Source organism: Neopsephotus bourkii, unplaced genomic scaffold (assembly GCF_033783945.1).
Source record: "Neopsephotus bourkii isolate Nb327-2 ecotype Australia unplaced genomic scaffold, CSIRO-AGI_Nbou_v1 NB_768, whole genome shotgun sequence".
Lineage (NCBI taxonomy): Eukaryota > Metazoa > Chordata > Aves > Psittaciformes > Psittacidae > Neopsephotus > Neopsephotus bourkii.
In genome coordinates this window covers 3,224,769-3,251,792 of record NW_026901264.1, presented here as the reverse complement: position 1 = coordinate 3,251,792, position 27,024 = coordinate 3,224,769, and the positions used below count along the sequence as shown (strand labels likewise).

Below are 27,024 nucleotides of genomic sequence, written 5' to 3'. Positions count from 1 at the left end.
GCAATCATCTAGAGGGCACTGAAGCTGCAGGTGTCAGTAGCACCTCATTAACTCTGGCAGAAGCAAAGTTTGAGGCAACAGAAGTGGAAAAGCACTGAGTACCAGAGGCCAACTTCCTAAGGCTTTAATGAAGCAGAAATCTGTTCACTGCCCTCAACACTCTTGCTGCTTACTGATCACTGACCACAGATACTACATGTTGTGTCCTTAGGTTCAATCTATGTTCTCTTTGATAAACTTATAAGGGTACAAACTTTTATTCTTTTTTCCTCAATTGTATACATACGATTAATTTCTAAATAAATCTGAGCACACCATACTCTATCTGTATCCGTTTGTAATATCCTGGAGCTCAATTAAATGAAAAAATATTCTCTGTTATTCACAGCTACATGAAATTTCATTTACCATAGCAGCCAACAAAACAGGTTTAATTTTTGTTTAAAACCTGTGACTGTTTCACATCTAACCTTATATTTTGTGATACCTTCAAAAGTGACCCTGTAAAAAAAGCTGCCTCAGACAATACTGGACCCTCTGAGACCTGAATGCTCATTTTATAGGAAAAGAAATAGCATAATGAGGTTTATTATTCTTAAGTCCCTTAAGGAGAGAGTAAAGGTCAGAAGAGAATATTTAGCTAGACTGAATGAGAGAATAATGCTGAAAAGTAGTAAGTTAGGAGGAATGACGAGGAGTATTTAATGACAAAGAACAGGAGAATAAAAGCAAGCAGGGAAATAAAGGAAAACGCCAGACTATCAGAGCCTTTCTCATGGTCTGAAATACCAGACAGATGCAGAGAATGATTCAGGCAATAGTAAGGAAGTACACAGCAAAAATCTACAGAGAATTGGAATAGTCACAACTACTTTACATTTTAAAGCTTTGTTTTTTCAAATCCACAAAACAAAGACTATGTCACCAAAAAGCATACACATACTGTGAATTTCAGACACTTGATTCATTTCACTAATATCTTTTTAAATCCAGACAAGGATCTCTTGTTTTTCAGATGCCCATTTGCCTGTCTTTCTGCCTCTGGGTTGGGGTTATTACACATAGGACTTGGGGTGCTTGCTGACATCATGCTGTAAGGTCATTTTGAAATGCAATGCCTCAAAAGAAATAACTTCCAAGTTATGTTTTCAGCATGTTAAACAGAGGTCACCCTGAGTAAAAGTAATCAGACACATCAGAGAAGCTTTCAGGGTCTTACTGTTTCCTACAAGGACAAAACAAAGCCCATAACTATTGGTGTTGTTTCATAGGTTCTTGAGCAAAGAACCCACAATCACTTTGTTCAAAGAGTCAGAGCTTCATTCATAATGGAACATTATGATAAATTATATGAACAGCAATATCTCTTGATTTTAGGAAACCGAAATCACTTCCTTAAGTAATTTCCTCCTATTTAGGTTTCTTTCATGTCCAACAAAGAGGGAGAGAGGAGATGATACATTGTCACATTCAGGTGATTAACTATTCATCAATCTGTTAGTTTTCTAGGATCTACAAAAACACTCTTAAAATACAATTGAAAACTCCTTTGTTCTGTCTTTATAAACATGGATTGGGTCCAAAATACACATTTCAGACATTTTGTCATTCTTTCAAAATGTATTTGTATACTTTGCAGAAACATACATATATTATACACATAATAATACCAATAATTTCTGCTTTTGTAGATTGAAATGGATAAACTCTAGAGCCTTAGAAATATTCTGGCTTCCTAGATAAATCACAGATCCTTATAAAGAGGTTTTTAAGAAGAAAACTTCAAGTTCCTGATGAAATCAGTGAAGAAGTTAAGACTCCTCATACAACGATCATCTTATTGTTTTAGCAGCCTTACTGTGTCTGCTCAGTATCTATGCACTCGGAATAACTGAGCTGAAATTTAAACCGGATACATTATTTCTCTATGAACATAGAAAAATCGCCCTCTTAATTTCCTATGCAGCCATTGCAAAGCACTTTTCAAAGTTTATCTTGTTCTTAATCAACTTTCTTTGAACAGTCTCATATGCCTGTTCCAACAAGAACATTTTCTTAGGCTTGATAAAGACACGAAGTTCCCCAAACTTACTTTGGTGGGGAATACATGAAGTATTTATTTCCAGATAAAAAGAGTTTGGCCCCCAGTACTTTAACTTTTCTCAATTTTTACACTGGTCAGTATGTTGGAATCCATAATATTGACAATATATGTGATGCAGAAGTGATGGCTCCTTGCAGCAGTTTTTACCACAGAAGCAATGCACTGTCTTGTGAGATGCTTAAATATTTCAAAAATGGAGTGCTAGTTCCCTTTCAGTCTGTGCTATACGTTTCTACAGAAGGATAGTCCTCATTCTTACTCAAGACAAGAGCACTGAAGTGGCATTCATAGCTGGTCTTTCCACCTGTGTCATGTACAATATGAGATGGGGTTTTATTCTTCACAGTTTGAAATTAATTTGTATTTCCACTCCTAAAATAGTGCAATTCACAAAATACACAAACACCGCAGGGTATCTATAATGAAGGAATTCATTTGAGGAACACATGAAAATGTTTTTGCATTAGGCAAACACACTATAAAGCAAAGCAATCACTATTATTCCGGTATCTGTGTCAATGTATTCCCCATCGTTCCTGTATTAACTTAGCTACTGGAAATCGACTTCTGTTTCACTCTGATTTTGCTTTGCCATTGATTTTCCACAGTTTTACTAAAGCTCATTTTGTTGTATTTGGAGCACAGGTATACACAACCAAAGATATTTGAATGAGAGCTATTATTACAATATTTTTTTTTCATAAGGTTAACCTTTTAAGAATAAAACAAATGGAGTAAGAATGCGTTCCATCTACTAGCTCCATAGAAATTCACAGCACTATTTGTTGTGCCGAGGTACAGGAAGTGCAGAAAATGCCTCGATAGGAAGTCAGTACCAGTGCTCTGATTCACGTTATACTAAACCACATTTCCCACAGCAAGTAGCCTAGTAAATCTTACAGTATCCATTCATTAACAATACAATTTCAGTGCCCAGGTCCTTAGGCACTCATGTGGAGATTAAAAAGGAAACCAGAGTTTCAGTCCTCCTCTATTCTCTTCCTCTTTCCTCATCACCTCGGTAATGGGAACGAGGCAAGGAAATTGCTACAACACAAAGCAGATCCAACATCTAAAAGCTAGTGTGAAACATCTTCTACTGGCAGAACACAGAATGGTTATTGCTGAGAAATTACAGTGCAAGAGAAACTACATAATAAAAATAACTGTCAATAATCCACAAAGTTAAAGACTTCATAGATCAGGATTAATGATCAGCCATCTGGTTATGCTCAGGTTCAACTGTTAGCATCATGGACCTTGTATGAACAGAGCCCTAAATCCATTTGTAATGGTCAGTACTTTCAACACCAGTGTTGGTGTTATGACAGGTAAAATAGTTTTGATCTGAAAATGTTAATTATGTTCTTGTACAGTGTAAATATTAACTCATTTAAGACATGTCATAAAATGCACTTCAGACTGATGCTGCTTTTCATCCACCTTAAAGAAAGTTTTTCTGTGATTTAAAGGTAAGAATTTCCCATTACTACCCACTCTTCCAGACTACTGAGCTATGCAGAACAGCAACTCTTTTACACTGATTCAGGGACTTCTATGCATGGATTTGTACAATCTTTATTTTTTTTAAGCATGATTTATACTTCTTTATATCACATTCTCTAGAAAGACTGAAAGACCTTACCAGAAAATATTTTTTTTAAATTAACTTCCCTAAGAAATTTGGCACTTGGTTTTCCTATTTATCCTTTCTATACCATGTTCTTGTGTTAAATAACTCTAAGGAGCATACAGGTATTATGGTTACAAATTATGAAAACAAATATATAATCTGCTTTTTAAAAAAATGCATTTTATTTAATCAGGAAGAACTCCAATCCCAGGGATGACTGTCCCCAAGTGATGCAGGTATCATACATTGTATGATGTACCCGTCAATGGATTTCAAATAAGTTTGACATTTTCAGAAAGCAATTCTTAGCCTGGATGAGAACATCTTTGAAATAAAGAAGTTTACCAGACAAATAATCCTTTCTTCCCTGAAAGTGAAACTGCTACTTATCAGACATGACAAGATTCATAATTGCTGCTCATCTCAAGTTCCCATTTTTACATACAAACACATATTTAAGTAATCACACACATTTATATTCACTTAAAAATACTAGCCTGCTATATCAAAATATGTATGCAAATACAATACTAAATTAAAAACCTCAGCAAGCTACACACCCGCAGTTAGGAGTTGGTTAGCTTGAAAAGGAAGAAAAAGCCAAGGAAAAGATACTTAAGAGTGGATGCCATCATAAAAAAAAAAAAAAAAAGAAAAAAAAAAGCCTTCTATAATACAGCTCAAGTGCAAACGGTGTAATCCTGGACTGACTAGGATTCTTTGACAACCTATTTCACAGTAGCCCATTTCAGTGGTTTTATAACCACAGATAATGCACAGATTTATTATAATGAGGTGTCAACATGTGGAACGAGAGGACTGCAGACCTTTATTTTCTCTGACATTTTCATGGCATATGCCAAGTGCAGAGCAATGTCTATTAAAGAGGTGATATAACTTGTTCAAGCCCTTTTCAACACAGAGGACTAAGTGCTGGTTCTTGAAAGGCTGAAGCACAAAATACTCATAGATTTTCCAAATAGGAAAACTAAACACAAAATGTATGTGAGGACTATTCTGTGTATCAGTCAAATACAAAAAAACCTCTAGTTCTAACCTCTACACTGTATTCCTGTTTCCTTTGCTTCACTGCAGTAATACCTGTAAAAGCAAGGAGACCTCAAATGCTTCAAAGTCTCTGACTCTATAGCAATCTTAAACACAGATATAGTGGCTTGCTCAGCCTTACGCTCCAGTACACATACACTTTCATGATGTATGCACAAACACTTCCAACATGCAGAGGAAACTTACTAAAGAAGACAGACAATCTACAGCCACATCAATTAGGAAAACCGTGCTTCTGCAATCCCAGAGTGAAGCTCAGTCTCCATCACCTACAAGAATCTGCTCTCCTGAAGAACCCAGAACCAATGATCTTAATCTAAGTGAGCACTAATGCGCCCATGTGCTGCTATTAATTAAAACAGTGCTTTGTTTCCACAGATAGTAACTTTTGGGAATGAAGGATTTTTCCTATAAAATAGTTATTAAGGGACAGACAATCATTACTATTTTAAGAGTAATAATGTGAGATCTAGTTTTATAATTCTGCTCTGCTTTATGAAATTATATTTCAGTTTTAATTACATACAGAAAGATACTAATTTTTGGTTTCAGCATCTGTACTAACAGTGAGTATCAACAGCTGCCATATAAAAAACTGGCTTTGAGTTAGCAATTCCTATTTATATTTCAGGAAGGAGTTCTGAAATTTAAGGAGGACACCGAAGTATCCTTCAGCCATTCTTCTGTATTAATTCATTTTTACCTGAAAGGAAATATTCATTTAAAGAAATCACAGATTTCTTCTACATCTTTTGAATCAGTTGAATACATGAGCAAAAGGCAGCCCCTCAGGACAGTTGTTAATTACTGCCTATTTTGACTATATTAAAATGCTTGAATTTATTGAATCAAAACACTTTTAATAGTCTTCCATCTTCTATTTTTTTTTCCCCGTGTTTTCTCCTAATCTGCCCTTCCCAATTTGCATGACTGGAATATTTCCTATGGCCTATTATCAATCATATAGTTCCCTTTTGACAAGTTTGATTTGGGTCTCCCAGACTATTTTTTGTTTCTGTATCAGTATTTTTCACTAAGAAACCACAATACGGAAAAACTGTCTTACTGCTTATTTCTGTATTACTACAAACTTACTATCAGTGCCTGACAGGTAAATAATCCTATGAATTAGCATCCTCCCTTATTTTAGATGTCAATCCATCTTCCTTATAGATTTATTAGGCAGACACAGTCCATTTAGCAAGTGACAGACAGGGTTTTGTTCCTCAGCAAAAAAAGTAGCTGTTTCCCAAGTTTTAAATGAAGTTTAGTGACATCAGAAATGGGTTTAGAATTATCCTCAAAATTCACCCTAATCTTTCACTGAATTTAAAATCCTCCTTAGTTGCAGTTTGATGTTCTTACAGGACAAACTTCCAAAGATGTTTAAAAAAAGAACAAGACAGAAATCCTACCTTGGTGCTTGTCACTTGAAATGGAACTTTTGAGCCCTTTCCAACAGGGGTTAGCTTCCCAGCTGGTTTTGCAGGGATTAGATTCCTAGCAGAAGGCTGACTGTGCAGAACGGAAGACAGGCAAAGCTGCACAGTCTCCTTCAGAGCTTTCAGCTGTGACTCCTGGGGAAAAGAAGAAATTATCAGTTGTCTAAAATGTATTATTATGAACAGAACTGCTTGCATCATCCATGATGATTTACAAGAAGAAGGTGCCAAGCTTCTGTTAAGCCTACAGAACCATAACTTAGCCCTGAATTAAAATCCTATAATTTTTAATAGGAAAGAAACAGAGGGTCAAAGAAGTCAGTTGCGATCAGGCAATCTGCAGACAGAATCCCTTAATAGCAGTCTCATTAAAATTTCCTGATATCATATGTTCTTTGCTTTCTCCTGCACAACTGCCTTCGTTATAACGAATAACTGCATTTGGAGGATATTTAGGGCAAGCATTGCTCCCTTGCCATTGCCACAGATGATGTGTTGGAACTAGTGAGATACCATGCCTGTGAGTGTTAAACGATCAAAGAAGGAACATGCTTAATTTTTAAATTAAGATGTGGAACAGTTCAGTTCAGTGTGCTAACAAGAAACATGTGACATGACATAGCACCAGACTCATACAGAGGTTTGAGTAATGCTGCTGTGAGCACTGCTTACGCAGAAGACATCTTGCAAAGCTAGATGTAAACCCTCACTCAAGAGGATGATTTCAGTGATGACAATACGGAAGATGAAAGAAAAATGCTTTTAGTGCAAGAGGCATACTTTTCTTTAGATGTCTAATGGAGGCTGAAAATACCAGGAAGCCAAACAAAGAAAAAGTAATCTTTGATAGCATACTGAAGCTGTTTTCCTTTCTGATAAACTGCTTTCTTATTGCATGACGTTTTCTCCCCAAACAAGATACCAACCCATTTCTATACTGCATTTTCCTTGGAACTAACTAAACCTTAAATAAAAATCATATCAGTTACACATTCACATTAGTATATGTTTCTTCATAAAGAATTGCATCATTTGGCTTGCTGTGGGTTTTTTAGGTGTTTCTAATTTGATCGTCCTCCTCTTAAATAATTTTGCAGCAGTACTTAACTCCATGCATTGTAATTAGTTCCACTGTTTTCAGTACATTACTCCCAGGTACATGCAACCAAGTATGCATCTAAATCATTGCAAGACTTTGATTTATGTTTGTCAAATTACACTGGAACATTCACAGCTGATAAACATGCTTACACTGCCGTACACTTCTTACTTTGTCAAGGGCTGCCTTTTCCAGTTCATCTTTTGCAACTGCTAGTTTTTGCTCCAGATCTGTTAGCTGTTGTGCCTGCAGGAATAAAGAGGAAAAAGCTGATGCAATCTATAGTGTTTTTTTTCCGACCTTAATTTTTCATGCAGTGCTGGTGAGAGAGGAAAGAATATAAATTTTACAACTAATATATATGAATTGGGTCAGAATTGCTTGCAAAAAGACCAGGCCTCATGGGCTGGTCTTTCTTTTCCTGAGAAAAATGTGAGTTCCATTTATGTGAATTCAAGTTCAGTCTAATTTCAGTGTCAACAGCAAAGTAATTCCATACCACAGAGTATTTAGAAATATGCTATAATATCCTTATGGAAAATTCAAAGTATTCAAGCAATTTCTATTATTTTGTTAATTTATTTGACTTCTGACTGCAATTTGAACCGTTTTCTAGTTTTCAACATTGAGATGCTAACATAAATGTAACTCGGCATAAACAGAGAAATTAGATAACACCCAAATGTGCATCCATGTAGACACCTTCTAAAAGGCTACTATCTGCTGGTATACATGGGGTGAATTCCAGAGTTGTTTCTCCATCTACTTCCCTGGAGATATGAAAGGAAAATTCAGGAACATTCTTGTTATGCAGTTATGCAACTGCATAGGAAGAAAGCATTTTGGTTCAAGCAACCTGCACCCTGTGCAGGAGGGCTGTTGGCTTTTTATATGATATAACATTATTTTCCTGCTTAGTCCTTCAGAAGGAAATCTGCCTTTTTACAATGTACAGACAATACACTGAGTGCAGGGGTTCAGAAAATGCTTTTAAATGGACAGTAAATAAAAATTATTATTTCCTCTCCCCTTCCCTAAGAGCTAGGTACACTCAAACAGACTTTAGGGAGATACATTCTTTGCATAAACTTTACCATTTAGAGAAGTAGGAGCTCCCAGATTCCTGCAGTTCTTAGCCTGTCATTAATAACACATACTATGCAACCAAAAGGAGTAAGGTACAGGTTTCTTTCATTGTTGTAGTTGCAAAATACAGTCCACTAGCTGTTTTCCATGTTTATGAAGGTAATCACAGAGGAAGACACTGGACTAACCAGTTTGCATTTCTCTCTGAAACTCTTGATTAGGTAATACATATTTTGTGCATATAAAATAATTGAATAAAGTTCTCATTTTTCAGTTAAAGAGCAACACATTGTAATTTTGACCAAAGTTCATCCCCAGCCAGATACTATTTTCTTACCAGACTTTTCAAGATCACATGTACTCTGCTGACTGTAGTCTAGCTTAATGTATAGCCACATAACATAAGTGCTGTTTAGGGTAAACCCTACAAAACATGGCTAAACTTTGTGTTGAGGCAATGACCAACATATTATAGGCCAGAGGTGATGTGTATTACCCTAGGCAAGCCTGTAGCTGTCAGGAGATACCTCAGGTGACATTTACTGCATTAGGCACAGGCTGTACTAGCTGATAAAATAACAAGAGCCTGGCATTTTCAGTTCCCTGCTCATTTAAACTACTTAGTCACATTTTAAAACAGGATTAGGCATTTATCTGCAGATTTATCAGATCAGCCAGTGTCATTAGTCAAAACCATGTACGATTAGGCAATCTTGCTTCAAAGCAGAAGTCAACTGCTTACTCAAATGCAGAGAAGTCTCTTGTGAATGCCCCTGATTTCCAATGCATCACATTTATTACACCTGAAATCAGTCACTAACACACACTCCCGGCACACAGAACACTGGTTTGGTTCCTCAATCTGGCTACTGATCATCCAGTACAGAAAGAATCCTTCCATTTCATTAGAATTTGCAACATTTAACTGGACTTACCACAGGTTCATTAGAGAAAAACTAACATACAAGAATGTTTCTAGAGTTCAGTAATATTTGCATTTATTACTCAATATAGTACATAATACACTCACAGTAAACATGATTCCAATAAATACGGTCAAAATAAACATTAAGCTTGGCTCTTTCTGATGCAGAGACAGTTTTCACTGGGTACTGGAACTAGACCAAGTAATTTCTCACATCATCATTTTAGTCATTGCTACTTATTAAACTGTTTTTACAGCACACTTACTTACACAAATGAGTACCACTGAAAAATTGAGTAGCTAACAGAAAGCAGGTAATGGTAGCTCTAGGTGACTGCTGCTTCCTTCCTTGCAGGGGAAGGTCTAGTGCTATTTAATACATTGCATTCAATGAAACTACAGCCGTATAAAAAAATCAAGCTGGAAGAAAAGCCTTTAATTTATGCCTGCCATTATAAAGAATTAATATACTGTAATAACATTGCTTACATCAAGGAAAACACTTGCAGTTTATGCTGAAAAGGTATTCTTCCACAGTTTCATATGTATTAATAAAGTATTTCTGATTGCGTCATTTATCAAGCCTTATTCTTATTTTTGGTAACACTGGTATATTTTGATGGACTTGAACTTTCATGTATATTTATTCTATTTCACAGATTACTGAGCCAATAGGTCAGTGATATCAATCCACCTGACATCAAATAAGAATAAAATCCTAGCATTAAAAATGTATTTTTCATGAACCACTCACTTGAAAATAGTGATATTTATTAACATCTTAGTCCTGAAACTGCAGAATAATACCCTGTCCCTGGCAGTGTTCAAGGCCAGGCTGAATGGGGATTGGAGCAACCTGGTCTAGTGGAAGGTGTCCGTGCCTATAGCAGGGGGCTGGAACTAGATGAGATTTAAGGTCCCTTCCAATCCAAACCAGTCTGTGATTCCATGATTGACTAAGTGATGCTTATAGTTAAGTGACATTAAATAGATTGGATATTGCAAACTCCATTTTTTTCCCACATTAGCCTTAAAAAAATGTTTAAGAAAAACAAAATTAAAATTTACTTGGCAACTTTTAAAATTGGAAACCACTTAACCGGAAACTGGAATAAATTATCTGGTAAACACAATTCCACTGTGCTTATTCTGTGTTATTTGTATCTTAGAGAAACAGAGACTTGTGCTTCTAAATTGCACTGTTTTGGGTGTTAAATGTAACTGAAAACAACACTTTACGGCAGCTATTGCATTTAATCAGATGTGCAGCAAAATCCAAACATTCAGCGACATCTGCATGGTATTTCAAGCATTTAGAACAAGAAGAAAAGTCAGTTAAAAACATCATTTCTGCAAAGCTCACAGCTTGCACATTTTCTTAACGCTCATTAGTGGCACAATGCTTCTATCTCTCATTTGTAACTATTCTAGATGTACATTAAAGGAAGTAAGACCTATATACATTTTTATTAGCTCAAATGTCACTTTTCTTTCCCCAACCCTCATGTGTTTCCTTCACATAGAACTCATTCCAATGAAAGCAATGAATCGGCCGTTTGCTAGGGTTTTAATGAAGTAGTAGACATCTAACTAAAGGAAAATAACTGGTTTCTCTGCAGAAACCTGTTATAAAGATGTGCATGAGGAGCCACTGTCACTGACATTTGCACCTGGGCTGTCTGTTTATCTCCTGTAGGGGATTTCTCTCCCTTCTGGTCAGGCCAGAACACCTTTGCCTGTATTGCACCACTTGTCATTTCCAATGAAAAACTAATCCACATGATTACAGACACCTGCTGCTGTCTCTTTTGTAAGTCAGTCTTCTTTAAACGATTGTCTTGCTTATTCTAGCAGTAACAGAACAAACACTGAGGGGTAAGCATTTTAAAATTCACATTAGGCATGCCAGAACTTTCTACATTTCCACCAGTAGTGCACAGGAAACATTTACTTCATCTTTTTGCGAGAAGATTAGTTTACATATGGTTTTCCTGCTACACGTTTACACAAGACAAGGCTTTGACTCATCTTTCAGCTTCAGTTTGGGGGGTTGGAACTAGATGATCTTAAGGTCCTTTCCAACCCTAACCATTCAATGATATATGTCTTTCCCGCCATCCAATTTTTTTCCCTGATCTTTGAGCAGTTTGGAATTTGACAATATTTTATATCAGAAAATTTATAAACTTTTCAATCCTACTGAGCACATACAAAGTCATCATTATAATGAAAACATTTGAAAATGTCAGCCAAAGCCCAAATCAATTCCAATTTGGTATCAGTGATAAACCTCTCCTCATTTTTCAGTGGGAGCTGGACCACGTCTGTAAGTTGATTGAGTAGCTGTACTGGTTAAATGTGGAGCTGCTGCCAGTAGACTTAAGTAACCTTGTCTCACAGTGACTTAGACATAGCTGTTTAAGACTATATCACAGTCTAATGCAAGTCCAAGTCTTTAAAGCCAGATTCTGAGGACCATATAGAAACTTTTAAACTTGAATTTTTCAGTTCATTAAAAAAAGTTACACTGATTTTTCATGTTCACAACTGTGCTGTAAAATATGCACTGTCAATAAATTAATAGACCTGAGTTACTAAGTACTTAAATCATATTCATATTTCACAAGTCTGTGATTTCAAAAACTGCATGAAACCATTAAAAAAATAGGGCAGTAGAGGGAGATTTTGTTTCAGTAAGGATATAAATTGAATATGTTATTATGTCATTTATGTCCTTACTGGGAAATACCTATGAGGACGCCCTTCCACCTTCTTTATGTCACTTATTTCTTCAAATTAAAAAAAAATCCCCCATCCGCAAATACCCTGTAAGTATTTTTCAGCAGCCAATTCTGTCTAGATCTTTAGGTTCCTCCTGCGTTGCTAGCATAATATGCAAGCATTAACATATTAGCAATGATTCTATCATAGTAACAACATCCAAAATGCTAATATGCAGCGTTTGAAATCAAAATATGCACCAAGAGAAAGATGCTAGTGTAGACAGTGACATCTACTTCCTATGCAAAACACAGATAATCTAGATGAGACTTTCTACATACATTTTTTCCTCAAGGTTATGATATCACACTATTTCAGCCTTCAGGGGAAAATAAAAAAATACCCACTACTAAAGAAATAAAATTAAAAATAATAATCTTGGGCTTTGTGAAAACAAGAAGTACTCACAATACCGTGACAACAGACCACGTATCACAAGATGAAGAAATGGTCCCTATGCTAACTATGTTATCTCAACAAGATAGGTATCTGAAAAGTAAACATGGCATCTCTTACTACCCAAATATTCTCTACAGATATTTACGCAACAGCCCTAACATATTTAAAAAAAATCAGCTAAACAAATCTAAATTTCCTGTCTCTCCCAGGGGCCTTGGCTTCTACTGAGACAAACAACTCAATAATATCCTGTCTTAGAGCATTTTTCTGCTTCCAGTAAGTAGCCAGATGTAATCACAAACTGTTAATATAATAACCCAAAAACCAAAATCATACATCCAGTGGGCAACAAACAACTACGTATCTAAAATGTGCAAACACATTGACTTGATCAAGGAAAAAATCTCTAAGTGAAAAATTAATAAAAACAGTATTAAAAAAAAAAAAAGTATCATAAGCCACCTCATTTGGAATGGAAAAGAACCTCCTAGCAGGTTCTAAGACTGAACTACAGTATCTAGTAAGAGTTATAGGGATCCTAAACCATGAAAACTAAGTTCAACACTCCCTATACCACAAAACAGAAATACCTCAAAAGGAAGATTCCACAATCTCTTATCCTAGAGGTCAAAACCATCAGTTTTCACTCACGATATATCAACCCATAAAATCCTGCACAGGTGAGCCCATCAGTCATCCACCTCCGGGAACTGCCTGCCAGATTCATCAACAAAATAACCCAAACCTGGCACAAAGTTTATATGCAATCCTGTTATTCTCAAAACAGCAGAACTTGACTTCTGCGAAGTTATCACATTCCAGAAATCCACAGATAAGTAGAATAATTTCACATAAACACATGTCATGGTTTAACCAATGCCAGACAGCTTTTTACCCACTCCCCCCCTTTCTTGCCCTCCCCTTACTCCTGGAGGGACGGAGAGGAGAATCAGAAAGAATGCAACTCCCACGGGTTGAGATAAGAACAGTTTTAGTAACTAAGGTATAACACAAATCACTACTGCTGCCACCAATAATAGTAATGATAAATGAAATAACAAGGGAAGAGAATACAACACCCCATCACCAGCCGACCGATAACTTGCCCCCCAGTCCGATCAAGCACCGACCGATACCTCCTCCAGCCCTGCAGTCCACCTGCCCTTCCGGGTAACTCCCAGTTACCTCCAGGGCATGACGTGCTGTGGTATGGAATACTTCTTTGGTCAGTTTGGGTCAGGTGTCCTGTCTCTGCTTCCTCCCGGCTTCCCCTCCTCCCTGGCAGAGCATGAGGCCCACAAAGTCCTTGGCCAAACCAAAACATCATTGTTTTTCAGCTCTGTTCCCAGCTGAAAGTCAAAACACAGCACTGCACCAGCTACCAAGAAAGAGAAAAATGACTGCCACTGTTAAACCCAGGACACCACAACTTCAGATATGAACAAAATCTACACTATACTTCTATTCCCTCAGCCATCACATGCAATTGCTTTGAGGAAAATACTTAGTTTTCTTCCTGCCATCCTGATGACTTTCAAAAAACAAGGATACCCCTTGAAGAAAACACGTGTATTTTCAAGGAAGCCAACATAATAGCTGTACATTATCACACTGCAACATGAAAATTCAACTTTCCCTAACAACATGCTCCTGGCTGTCATATATCACCAGATACAGCAACTTCTGTGGAGGAGCTATTAAACATATAACTTGACTGATTTTGTAATTACCTTGTATTGAAAATGCTTTGAAAGAAAAAGGTCATCAATCTTTCTATCTGGCTTTGCACAAAGCAATGTACATAATCAGAGCATGAAATGTAAACCACTGTCTAAGTTCTGGGCTTGTAGACAACCTGATCTACGTGTTTAACCATCAAATCACTGCAACTATTACTCACAAATGTTTAGTACTGCTAGCACAAAGATGTTCACCCCTGAGCTAAAGATGAAGAAAAGCATTTTACAATACTTGCAGCCATGATTCTGCCACCTTCACTCAAAGACATTCACTAGAAGGGAACAAATCATAATTTGAAATAATTACTCAGAATAGCACTACCAAGGCCATCTCCTAAGGTGTGGGCAAATTCCTGGAAATATTTCACAGAATCCTAGAATACCAGGTTGGTAAGGACTCTTATCAAGCTTACGCACCAGGCCTCCCAGGCCCCTTTCCAGAGAGCAGCTCCCCAGTCAGGTACCTCCCAGCCTGTGCTGCACTCCTGGATTATATTTTCCCAGGTGCAAAACCTTATTCTTGTTCTTGCTGAACATTGTGCACTTCTTGTCAGCCCACTCTTCCAGATTATCCAGGCATTCCTGCAGGGTGGCTCTCCCTTCCAAAATGTCCACTTCCACACTTAGTTTGGTATTGCCAGCAAACTTCATCAGGGTACACTTGATCCCATCTTTCAGATGATTTATGACAGTATTAAATAGTGGTGGGTTTTGGTGAGTTGATATAGGATTTATTTTCACTACCATCTCCACCCCTTTTCAGCCAAATTTAAATGCCATGGCACACAGAACATGTTTGTTTCGTTCTGTTTTGTTTTTTTTTTTTTCATGTAGTTCAAAACTTTTAAACAAATTGCCTTAGGCAAAATATAATTTTTCTGTCTAATACAACTCTGTCTAACTACAGATTGATAAGAGTTTTCATTTGATTTTCTGTTCATCATGATTGTGCATCATCGCTTTTATTGCTTTATGAACTGGTATTTGGCTCTAAGATCAGAGCTCCTTACAGACTCAGTAGAATGGATGAAGAACCTGAAGACTGGAAAAGAACAGGTGTGATACCCATCTTCAAAAAGCGAGAAATTGAAGATGTCATGACTTATAGATCCATTAGTAAAATATACATTTTTCAAACATGCTGAAAAGAATAATCAGGCTACCTCTCTAGGAGAAAGAGTTTTATTTGGTATATGTACCATCCATGAACGCAACAGCAAGCTAATGTATATTCAGTAAATATTCTGGTGGCATCTATCCAGAACTCTATGTGTCACAGAAGGTAGGACTTGTTTAAATTTATCCCAACAAACTGGAAAAAACAGGATGACATTCACTAAAGACAAATGTTAAGATGCTAAATACAGACAGGAATAATCAATAAAATAAATACAGAGTATAGAACGGTAGGGATGACTAAAAAAGTATACACTGTGAGAGACATGGGGTAATAATCTCAAAATATGCAAAGTATGGCTTTAAAGGAAGGGTTCTAAATAAAAACCAAGCTACTCTCAAAGCCTATGATAGCATAATAACTGATTGGCTTCAATTTCTGTATGAAAGATTCTATACATAAAACATTTCCCACTACTAAGACTAAAGGACTAGAAGAGACAAAAGCAGCAGAAATATATAGAGTTTGAACTGATGATAGTTTCTAAAAAGCTTAGATAAGCATTGTGAAAGAATGCCATGCATATAATTGAACTTTCTTTGGAGTCAGAGAACATGGAACATCCTTTCTGTTTTCCATCACCTCCTAAAAAACAGCTTTTGCCAGAACTGAACCAGTGATGGGATTGCCACAAAAGAATTTTTGATCTTAGTAAATACAAAGTACCTTCACTTATTTATGTATTTAAAAGGAAAAGTCTGTAAGAATATTTTCAGACTTTTCAATTCATTGCTTATCAGATTCTGTATTGTGGGCACTTTACATTTCATCTTTATCCTTCATAATAAAATTAAAGGCCTTTAGAAAAAATAAACTAAAAAAAAAAAAGCTCAAAGAAAAATAACTTCATTTTCGACTACTAAAATGATCAAAGAATAATATACAAGCCACATGAGACCAATGAGATGAATTTTATCGAATGGAAAATATCATAAAATAAGTAAAGATATAGCTAAAGGAGGCTCAGTTTGCTATTTTATTCATTGCTATTTCTGACAAAGTCAAAGGAAACTTTAGAGAAGTCTTTGATAGTAATCCTTAAAAAAAAAAAAGCGATACATTAAAAGTTTAATAACAAAAAAAAACAACAAACCAAACCAAAAGCCCAACAACAAACCAGATTCTATTCAGTTGCTGTATGACATGCTGAGGTCAGCCTGTAGCTTACAGAACTTCTTATCCCTAAAAAAGTCACTGGTTTAAGACCTCTGGGGAAAAAAAAAATAAAAAAAATTCTCTATTATTTTGCATTACAGTTATGCTTGTAACTGTTATTTTGTAATAGTTTGTTTTGGTTTTCCTAAGCAATATTGCAAAGATTCCCAAGGGAGGTCACAGAAGATCCCAATGCTGAGGAAACACAATGGATGAATAAGCACACTACAGTCAGGACATCCTGTCTGAAATGTGGATGAGTTGTAGTCTTCTCTCTGGGAATTTGGTTTGAAAAGCCCATAGGAAGCTGCCCTCAGTTTTCTCTTATCATCTCCTTTTAACACTGAGCTACCGAAGTTACATTTAGCATTACAGGGCAATGCAAATGTAACAGCAAAGATAAGAACATCGTTTTCGTCCTAAATAAATCAATGTATAAATAAAGTTTAAGGAAAACAATGATGCTTTCTTACAAAATTTTCTGCAAGCAAAGAAGTTTTATGGTACTTGGAACATAATGAAGAATCCTTCAAAAATGCATTAAACAGGCTCATTTTTCGAACGTATGAAGTCAGCTGAATTCTGCAGTTGACAACAATTTTAAGACAAGTAGGTGGAAGTCATGGGTGAAGTAAACATACATTTACAAAATGGCTGGATTTGGGTCAAGCCTGAGTACCAACTGTATACAAATAGAACTGTATTGAAAACTTTTTCATCTTCATAACATGTGCCAGCACACAAAGCCCTTCTATAGAAGGTTATCACAAATCTAAAATCATTTACCCAATTACTTCAAGCTCAGACAACAATTTCCAAGTTTAATACAAGTTCTCTACTAAGTCAGGCCTTTGGTGTTCTTCTGGGGTGGTTTTGAGTTTCTATTTCTTGAACCATTTCACCCCTTTCTCATTAGAGAACGCAGAATCTCAAAGTCTGTGTTACAGAAATAAATACTTTGCAACTCCAGGAAACAGGTTTGCTGAGGCACGTAATTAACTACTGTTAAGGAGCAGAATGCACATGGTAGCATCATTTTGACTTTGGACGCAGGAATGGTATCATATAAATATTTACCATATCCAGTCAGTATGATGTAATTTCACATAGATTGGCTTTTTTTTTTTTTTTTGACTCTGCTATAAAATGGTTTTGACTATAAATGTCAGTTTAGCTATGTTTAGTCTTTAAAACATATCATAGAATCATAGAACAGTTAGGGTTGGAAAGCACCATCATCAAGTTCCAACCCTACTGCCAGGGGCAGGGACACTTCGCACTAAACCATGCCACGCAAGACTCTGCCCAACCTAGCCTTGAACACTGCCAGGGATGGAGCATTCACAACTTCCTTGGGCAAACCATTCCAATTCCTCACCACCCTCACAGTAAAGAATATCCTTTGTGTCTTACATACAAAGTCAATTCAGGTGTTTCCCAGACAGAAATACTTTCTTGAAACAAAAGTCCTTGAAACAAAAAAAAGATTAATCTGTCTTCTCTGTCTTATATTAGTCTGTGTAAGCAGGTATAAGTCTAAATTTGAGGTGTTGACATGGTTCTGCTTAGTTCTTTAGAGGAACTGAGTGCTCAGTAACTGAAACACTACTTACAAGCATAAAAGGGAAATGAAGGCAAGTAACAATCTGCTCTTAATTTGTGATACTGCACTCCATAGAAACATGTGGATTCAAGTGTACCACCACGGAAACAAGCTAGACCACTGGCGAGCAGAGGTTGTCAAGCGTTGGGAGCAAGGTTCTTCCCTCGCTCCTCCTTCACTCTTCCCATGCTTGTTCCTCTATTCCAGTCACCCCCACTATCCTCCCTCCTGCCTTTAGTTTCTAGTATCAAAACGACTAGAAATGAAACACCACCTGTTCTTGTCCAAACTTAGCAACCTGTCTCTGATCAGACAGGTATCAAAAAAGCTTTCCACCCTCTATCAAATGGCTTCCACTCTGTTTGGTGTTTCAGGTCTGAAGACAGGCACATACACACGAATTAGCACACTCAATCTCCCTTAATCTCCCCTTTCCCTTATTTTACACAATTATTTAGGAGGATAGCATAAGCTTGCTGCTCCCTTTTCTGCATATATCCTCCCTTAGTCAGGAAAAAGATCAACACAGGAAAAGTATTTTTGGCTTCAATAAATGATGTATCGAATTAGCAAATCAGGCAGTCAATATCCATAGGCAAAAGAGTTTCAGGCATAACTCATGTAGCCAAATGTAGACATAGTCTTTAGGAGAAGATAAATTCCCAATACTCCCACAGCAGTACTAGATAATTCTCCAAGAAGAAGCAGAGCCTGTTGTGCAGACATCCATACCTGTTCAGGTAAGAACCACTTCTGTTCACATTCACATGCTGCACTGCTGCATTATAACACAAGTAACATACACCCCTCCACCACAAACCTCTGATCTTTACATCTGAACCTTAACTGTCATGGTTTACTGGATTAGGATGGATGGTTGGTTTATGTATGCCAGCAACTTGCCAGACTGCCTTTCCCATTTATTTTTTCACTTCTTTGTGCTCCTGTCATCCTTCTCCTCTTCTCTAAGTTGTTTTCAGGTGGGCAGCACTTACCAAGTGTCCCCCCTTGCTAAGCATTACAACGCATTTTGGGGATCACTGCATATTAACATAATGAAAACGAGTAGATAGCAGTACTGAACAATCCTGCTTCAGCTAAAGAAAACAAGCTTTCACACCCAGGCAAGATTAGAAATTAGAACCTTTTCCTCTGCTCAAGCTCTCAAATATACCTAAACTGAGCCTGAAGAAAAATATATTATTTTTGTTAATGCTAGTTGGTATTAAAATTTAACTATCCAGGTGCATAATACACCTAGTTTTTATCTCTAGACCTATTCCCCTGGTTTGGGCCTTATGATGACAGAAATAAATGCTCCTGACAAACCTTGGAATCAACCTCTGCAAGAAAAAAAAAGTTACACTAATCATACTGTGTTTTTTAAATGAGCTATGATATTTCATCTTCACAGCACTATGCATACAATAGAGGAACAGTAGAGAGAGTTAAACACTTACAGAAGGCTATTTGGACCTCATATTGAGCTGAATTACTTTGCAAGTAATTCTCTCTCCAGTCACTTTGAAGATGACTACTTATCTTCATCCTTTATGCCAGGAATAAAGCACTGCTCAATTAGCAGCCTCCAGTGAGGTGACCTGAATCTCCCTCCTTCTTTAACAGGGATTAACTTCTCCCTGTGTTAACAAGGATTTGCTGTGCTTCAGCAGTGTATGTTTTGTCATGTACCCTCCCCTCCCACATTTTTTTTTTGGCAGCGCCATGGAGGACTGCTAATCAAAGAAAATACAAGAACCATCTCTAAAATATACTATTGTTCCGTTAGAACGTTGAGAAACATGTTACAGAATATATAGAATAGGGCGATACCTTTTGGTCACCAGCAAGAAACTGGAGCATTGCTTTATGTGAGCATGTAAATACAGATATTCATAAATTAAATACTTGCCACTGCACTTCTCTATTTAAAAACAAAGACACCGGACAGGGACTTAAGCTTTGAATCTTCTCTTTTTTGCCTCAGAAAGCAATATAATAAAAAACACTGTCCCTGTTACAGTGGTTTGTGAAATTAAAAAAAAAAAAAAAAAAAGGAAAAAGAGAAAAAGAAAAGAGAAATAAGAATACATGATATTTCTGAAATTGCATGATGATATTATGTCTGCTTTTGGTGCTTTGAGCTCTTTTCTGGGTGGTGAGAGGGAAATGATTCCTTACAACTACAGTAATAAAGGCAGCTATTATACTCCTAGATTACTTCAATACTATAGTAACTCTAACACCTTAGCTAAGTATAGAGAAATAAAACTTACCTTAAAAATCAAATCCTTTTTCCCGTAACGAAGCTCTTTCAGTTGGGCTTGGATCTTTTTTGACTGAAAATGAGGAATGTAGAATCAGGTTGTTGGGGTTATTGTTTTTTTTTAGATACTTACTTTTAAAGTCAGAAAAAAAAAGTAGCCAGTTCTGAAAACAGCAGAAACTAGATCAGCTTTAAAATGCAGTAAAATAACCAAAACCAATGTCAACTGCTTTTCCAGGGTAGCAGGTCTAAACCAGGCGAAAGTGCCAAGAGAAATGTAAAAGGACACTCACCTAAAGCACGTACATGAGGTAATACTACTGTGAATAGCTATGTGGATTACACATTTTCAACATGAGATGTTATTAATACTTTCGAGGAAACATAACTGAAAGCATCACCTTTGAAGTAAACAATCGTCTTTTTCCAAGAGGGAAAAAGGTTCCATAGCATTAAACACGTTCTTTGTAATGACCAGGAATTTCCATGTGATACTCGAAAGAACTAGGTTCTCAGTTTGTGACCCTGTGCTCCAAAATAGGCATAGTTGTGCTGATCTATGTCCGTTTAGGATGATATTTATTTTAAATACTGTCACATTTGTCCTAAAATAATTTAAAGTAATGATTCATATATTCTTTTATTTATTTATACAGAACAACATAGAAATGGGGCTTTTTAATATACCACCAAACTGTCCAAGGAGCATTATTTCACCCTTTATCTACAAATCCTTCCAAAGTCATATTACTTTTTTAAACAAAATCCAGAGTCTCAACTGATATTCAGTACATTTATTAGTTAATGCCAAATATTTAGAGCTCCTTGGAATGGATTGGAAGTTCACTTACTGAAACAGCAGACCCGTAAACATAATATATTACAGACAGTAGTATATTTTTCATAAACAAACTGGAGCTTTTGGGAAGATTTTATGTCTTTCCAACTGGTGCAGCCAAATTCAGTAACAGGCTTCTGGGACGGATGAATGAATTTAAAGGTAAAATTTTAGAACCCACTTCAAGCAGTTAAGGAGGAATGCCAAATGGGTTATCACATTCCATAAGATATGAAACAAATAGCCAAGATAAGCTCAGTTCAGTTCTTTCTTCTGTAACGATATTTAGAATCATAGAATCATAGAATAGTTAGGATTGGAAAGGACCTTAAGATCATCAAGTTCCAACCCCCTGCCATGGGCAGGGACACCTTGCTCTAAACCATATCACCCAAGGCCTCATCCAACCTGTCCTTAAACACTGCCAGGGATGGAGCATTCACAACCTCCCTGGGCAACCCATTCCAGTGCCTCACCACCCTAACAGGAAAGAATTTCCTCCTTATATCCAATCTAAACTTCTCCTGTTTAAGTTTGAACCCATTACCACTTGTCCTATCACTACAGTCCCTAATGAAGAGTCCCTCCCCAGCATCCCTATAGGCCCCCTTCAGATACTGGAAGGCTGCTATGAGGTCTCCACGCAGCCTTCTCTTCTCCAGGCTGAACAGCCCCAACTTTCTCAGCCGATCTTCATACGGGAGATGCTCCAGTCCCTTGATCATCCTCGTGGCCCTCTCTGGACTTGTTCCAACAGATCCATGTCCTTTTGATGTTGAGGACACCAGAACTTTTCACAATACTCCAGGTGAGGTCTCACAAGAGCAGAGCAGAGGGGCAGGATCACCTCCTTCAACCTGCTGGTCACACTCCTTTTGGTGCAGCCCAGGATACGGTTGGCTTTCTGGGCTGCAAGCGCACACTGATGCAAGCTCATGTTCATTTTCTCATTAATCAACACCCCCAAGTCCTTCTCTGCAGGGCTGCTCTGAATCTCTTCTCTGCCCAGCCTGTAGCTGTGTCTGGGATTGCTCTGACCCAGGTGTAGGACCTTGCACTTGGCATGGTTAAACTTCATGAGGTTGGCATCAGCCCACCTCACAAGCGTGTCAAGGTCCCTCTGGATGGCATTCCTTCCCTCCAGCGTATCAGCCAAACCACACAGCTTGGTGTCATTGGCAAACTTGCTGAGGGCGCACTCAATCCCACTGTCCATGTCAGCGATGAAGATGTTAAACAAGACCGGTCCCAACACCGATCCCTGAGGGACACCACTCGTAACTGGTCTCCAGCCGGAGATAATAACAACAATAATTTGCTGTTATTTCCTCTACAGAGCCATCTAGAATTCATCTAGAGTGCAAGTAGAAGTGTCCTCTGGCCTGGACCTGGACCACACGAGCAGTAGACCTATGGAATATATTCCACATCCACATAGACCACTAAGAAAACCTTAACCAACTGAAATTGTTCTACGAGTTGTTCTTAAGAAAATATAGAGTTTCTGTGACACAGCCTGATGGCTGTTCTATAGTGGCTATAGTGGGATCTAACAGTTACAATAAAGGTATCACTCATTTGCTCAATCACAAACCTGTGATGAAATTAAGAGTTACAGAGCTAAATGTATTTAGTGTGTAATTCAAGTGACTCAAAAGCACACATATGACTTGTCATTCTTTGTGATGAAATTTGGTTGGTTTGGGGGTTTTCTGCATTTCCTGGGAGAGGATTCAGAAAACTGACACCTTTTAGTGCAGTCAGTGGGATAAGGTCCTCATATAAAAAACTGGGCGATATCAAACTTTAAGCCAAAGCATGTGGGAGCATTTCCTAGAACATATCCCTTTCTGTGTCCTGGGAAGCCTGAGGTTTGACTACTCTCTCCAGGGCTCTGAATTCTCAGAGAAGCAAACCCAAAAAAAAATTGTGCAGGAACACAAGCATGTTCCCATCTATGCAACTGGACAAAAAGGAATCACAGGGCTCATTACAACTGTCTGCATGCAGCCCCAGAGAGCAAAACAAAGCAGGAGCTTCCTGGTAGGCAAATCTATCCATGAAGGCTATTTGATCTAATAACTAGAAGGATACTGATTTCACAGAGTTGTTAAACATGGTGACTATACTACTTAATTAAATAGCAGAAAATACACTGTGTTTCTCTGGGTGACACCACCTAACTGGCAAAACAACAAGAGGAGGATCCTCCTGCAGCATCTTTATTGGTTCTAATGGCACTAACCTGCTTAAAAGCCACAAATTTGCTAGGATGATTCATAACCTGAGATTCTGAAAGTTTAAAATATACTCACAATCCACTGCCCTGAGTGTTAGTTAGCTTAGGTTTATTTTGCTGAAATTCTCCAACAGCCAGACTTGTCACACTACAATAAATTTAATTTGAGGCTTTGCCCTTAGATTTGAAATCATTTATGCAGCAAATATTAGAGACATAATCAGGGAAAAGATCTTCAAGTTAATCACCAAACACTGAAGACATTATGCAACTAGGAAAACCAAACTTGATTAAAAAAAGGGATAAAGAGAAAGTACGTTGCACATGCTTCCGATTTTTTAAGTAGTAAACAAGGGAAGGCAGAACGTTTGTATTCATATACTGTAGCATGTTTGAAAGCAACAATGGTGGGATAGGAAGACAACATAGATTTTGAGGAGCTACAAAAAAATACCCCAAAACCCTGTTATTTCCTACGACTGAGGATTGCTAAGTAACCGTGGTTGCAGATATTCAGTTAGGCCAAATAGCTAATATAACTAGAAATCACTACTTTGACCTCATAGCATTGACTTCTGGGTTAAAAGGTAGAGCCTTTAACGCAGAAAACACGTTCAAGCATCATTATGAAAATTTTACCCAAGAAGCAAAATGTTACGTTTGCGTTTCATTCCAGTGAGGTTCAATGACTTTCACAGAAATTATAGATGTAAAAACCATGACTAAAGTAATGTAAATGAGTAAACCAGATTCATATATAGTAATATCCTCTTTCATGAAAAGTTAAATAGCTAAAGGGACTGCTCGCATGAATGCACTCACTGGTAGATTTATATATTAGCAAAAAAAAGGGGCTTTTGTATCATAGACTGCCTTTACTAGCTTGCTCCTCAGTAGACAGAAAATTTCTTTCCCTCTTTTTCATAAGTGACCCTTTCTCCTTGAAGTAATGAAACATTATAGGAATCTATAATAATAAATCTTTCCTGTCTCTTCATTAATTTCAAAAGACATTTAGTTTTTCCTGCCTTAGTCTAGGCATGGAGAGGACGGAAAGGAAATCAAGTTTATATATGTTATAGGTGTATAATATACATCTACAGAGCTATATATACTTTTCATTAGCATTCCCAGACATTATTTTGTTTGTCTAAAACTTGAGTTTGCAGCTTGCTAACACATTTCAGTTTCTTCTAGTGAAGTCACAGAAATGAACTGAGATAAGAGCATTTTAGGAATGCTCACCATACGTGCAGAATATATAATCTATACTAATACTTGAGTATAAAAGACTTTGATGCAAACGTCTTCTGAGTATGTTAGATTGAGAATATAGCAGAAACTTACCTCTTCTGCATGAATACCACAAAGCTTGTTTCCTGATAACAGCTTGGTTTTGAGGCTTTTGTTCTAAGAAGGAAAAAAAAAAATAAAAATACAGTTCTATTACTGAGAGTTACTTAAACATTAAGGGACCAATAAAACATACTGGTTTTATTTTATACATGGATAACACCTTCTAGCCACCAGCAGACACAGATAAGATATATGTATCCTGGCACAGTATTCTGATTCTATAACTTTGCATTAAACCCTGCTTTCAGGGGAACAGCAGTGCACATAGAAACCTAGCAACATAGCAACTGAAGCAATTTAGATTGGACACACTGAGGTACAAAAAGGAAAGAAAAATCCCTCTAATTCTTTCCCAGTGTCAACTACATAGCTCAATATAATTTTCAGTAAATCATTATAGCAACTGAGTAACAGGGCCAAGATCTAACCACTTGACCTTGATGAAATTCATGCGGTCTTTTTGCTAAATACCTGATAGCATTCTTCCAACTCAACATGATTTTTCATGTAGGAGTTTTAAATTTATTTCTTCTCATTTTCAGCAAAAAGAATGAACTCTGATAAAATGAGTTTTCAGTAGTCTGATAATTCTTCCTGCACTCCTCAGTCATATTGAATAATTGACAGTGACATGTAAAGACGTCTCTGCAATGAGAATATCTATCAAAACTGTTCAGAAACACGAGTATTCAATAAGCAGATCTTCAAGTGCTGGACATAATATGCTGAACACTGAAAAGAAATTAAAAGAACCCCAAAACCAACCTCTCTCATATGCTACACTGGATTTCAGGAATGAGTAGTTATTATTGAATAGCAGTAACTTTCTTGAACATTCTGCACGAGAACAAGCTGGTATTAGCGAAAAAAACGATCATTCCACCCAGCTGAAACTGAGGTCCACATCCCACTGAAACTCTGGAAGCTTTATTTCCAAAATTAAAAGCTTGGAGATTTTCTTGGGGAAAAAACCCAAACTTTTCTTATTAAAGCAAATGCAAAGAAACTAAAATTCCATTGAAACCTCCTCTGCAAAATTCCAAAATAAAGATACATCAAAATAAAAATAATATCTTTTCAGATGTTTCACTGTCACTACCTATTGTGCACCAATACACACTGCTGCAGAAACAATAAATCTTTTCCAGCTGTTTGAGACAGATACCCACAGTTCTTAATGCAGTAGAAAATAATTGGCATGTTACTTTGAGGCAACCCAGATTCTGCCTCACAAAATATGGCCCTTACAAAGGGCTGTGTGTGTGTGGAGAGAGAAGAAATATTGCTCTGCTAAGTTTCACACTCTTGCTTTTTGTTCTTCATTTGAAAATGATGTAGCTCATCACAGAGCAGCACCTTATCATACTAACCACTGTAGAAATACAGAACATGACAACTGGCTCTGAACAAAGGGATTAAGTATCAGATACAAGATGAACAGAGGTAAATCAAACAGAAGAAGATGAAGCACACCCAACACATCTGTTGCTCACCAGGGGTACATCTAAAGAGCTCTGTTGTACTGTGATCACACAGCAGATGAGACCGGTTTCACATAAAAGATCAGTATCACCTGTTGGGGTGATGGCCAAACACTTGTGCCAAAGGCACTTTTGCATTAAGGAACCATACTTAATTAACCCAGGAAGTCTTGTTTTGACTAACTAGCTTAAGTATTCTCCAGTCCCCCTAAAGCCTGGTGATCCTTGGTTTAGGTAACAGACTCTATTCATATTTAGATCCAAAGTAAGAATGACCTGCAATACTTACATTTTTTACTCTTTTATCTTCCTTTTGCCAAGCTTAAGCTGCTTGGTACATTAACAAGTAACTTCTACAGGTGCTATTTTGAGAAGACTCTGCAGCAACCCAGAACACGAAGAACTGAATTTCTATCATCTCAACAGGACATAAATTTAGTAGACAGTTGTCACAATTTCCACATTTTATGCCAAAGTAGCCCAGAAAAGAATATAGTTGAAAGAATTTGTTCAGAATCAAAACTTGATAAAAGTATTGTAAATTAGGGGATGGACTGCATTTTGGAGGTTTAAGAGGATTCACCAATTCTATTTCATTACCTATGCAGTCTATCAGCAACAAAACAAAAACCA

The 27,024-nt window shown here is 37.1% G+C and overlaps 1 protein-coding gene across 1 annotated transcript in view; it reads right to left on the bottom strand.

Moving 5' to 3' along the window:
• Positions 1–27,024, bottom strand: part of LUZP2 (leucine zipper protein 2) — a 176,731-nt gene that overhangs the window by 30,112 nt on the left and 119,595 nt on the right. Inside the window, exons 6-9 of the mRNA XM_061355053.1 lie at positions 24,902–24,964; positions 20,488–20,550; positions 7,518–7,592; positions 6,221–6,382 (exon numbers count right to left, since the gene is read on the bottom strand). Of these exons, the coding sequence (XP_061211037.1) occupies positions 6,221–6,382; positions 7,518–7,592; positions 20,488–20,550; positions 24,902–24,964 (363 nt within the window). The remainder of the gene's footprint in view (positions 1–6,220; positions 6,383–7,517; positions 7,593–20,487; positions 20,551–24,901; positions 24,965–27,024) is intronic.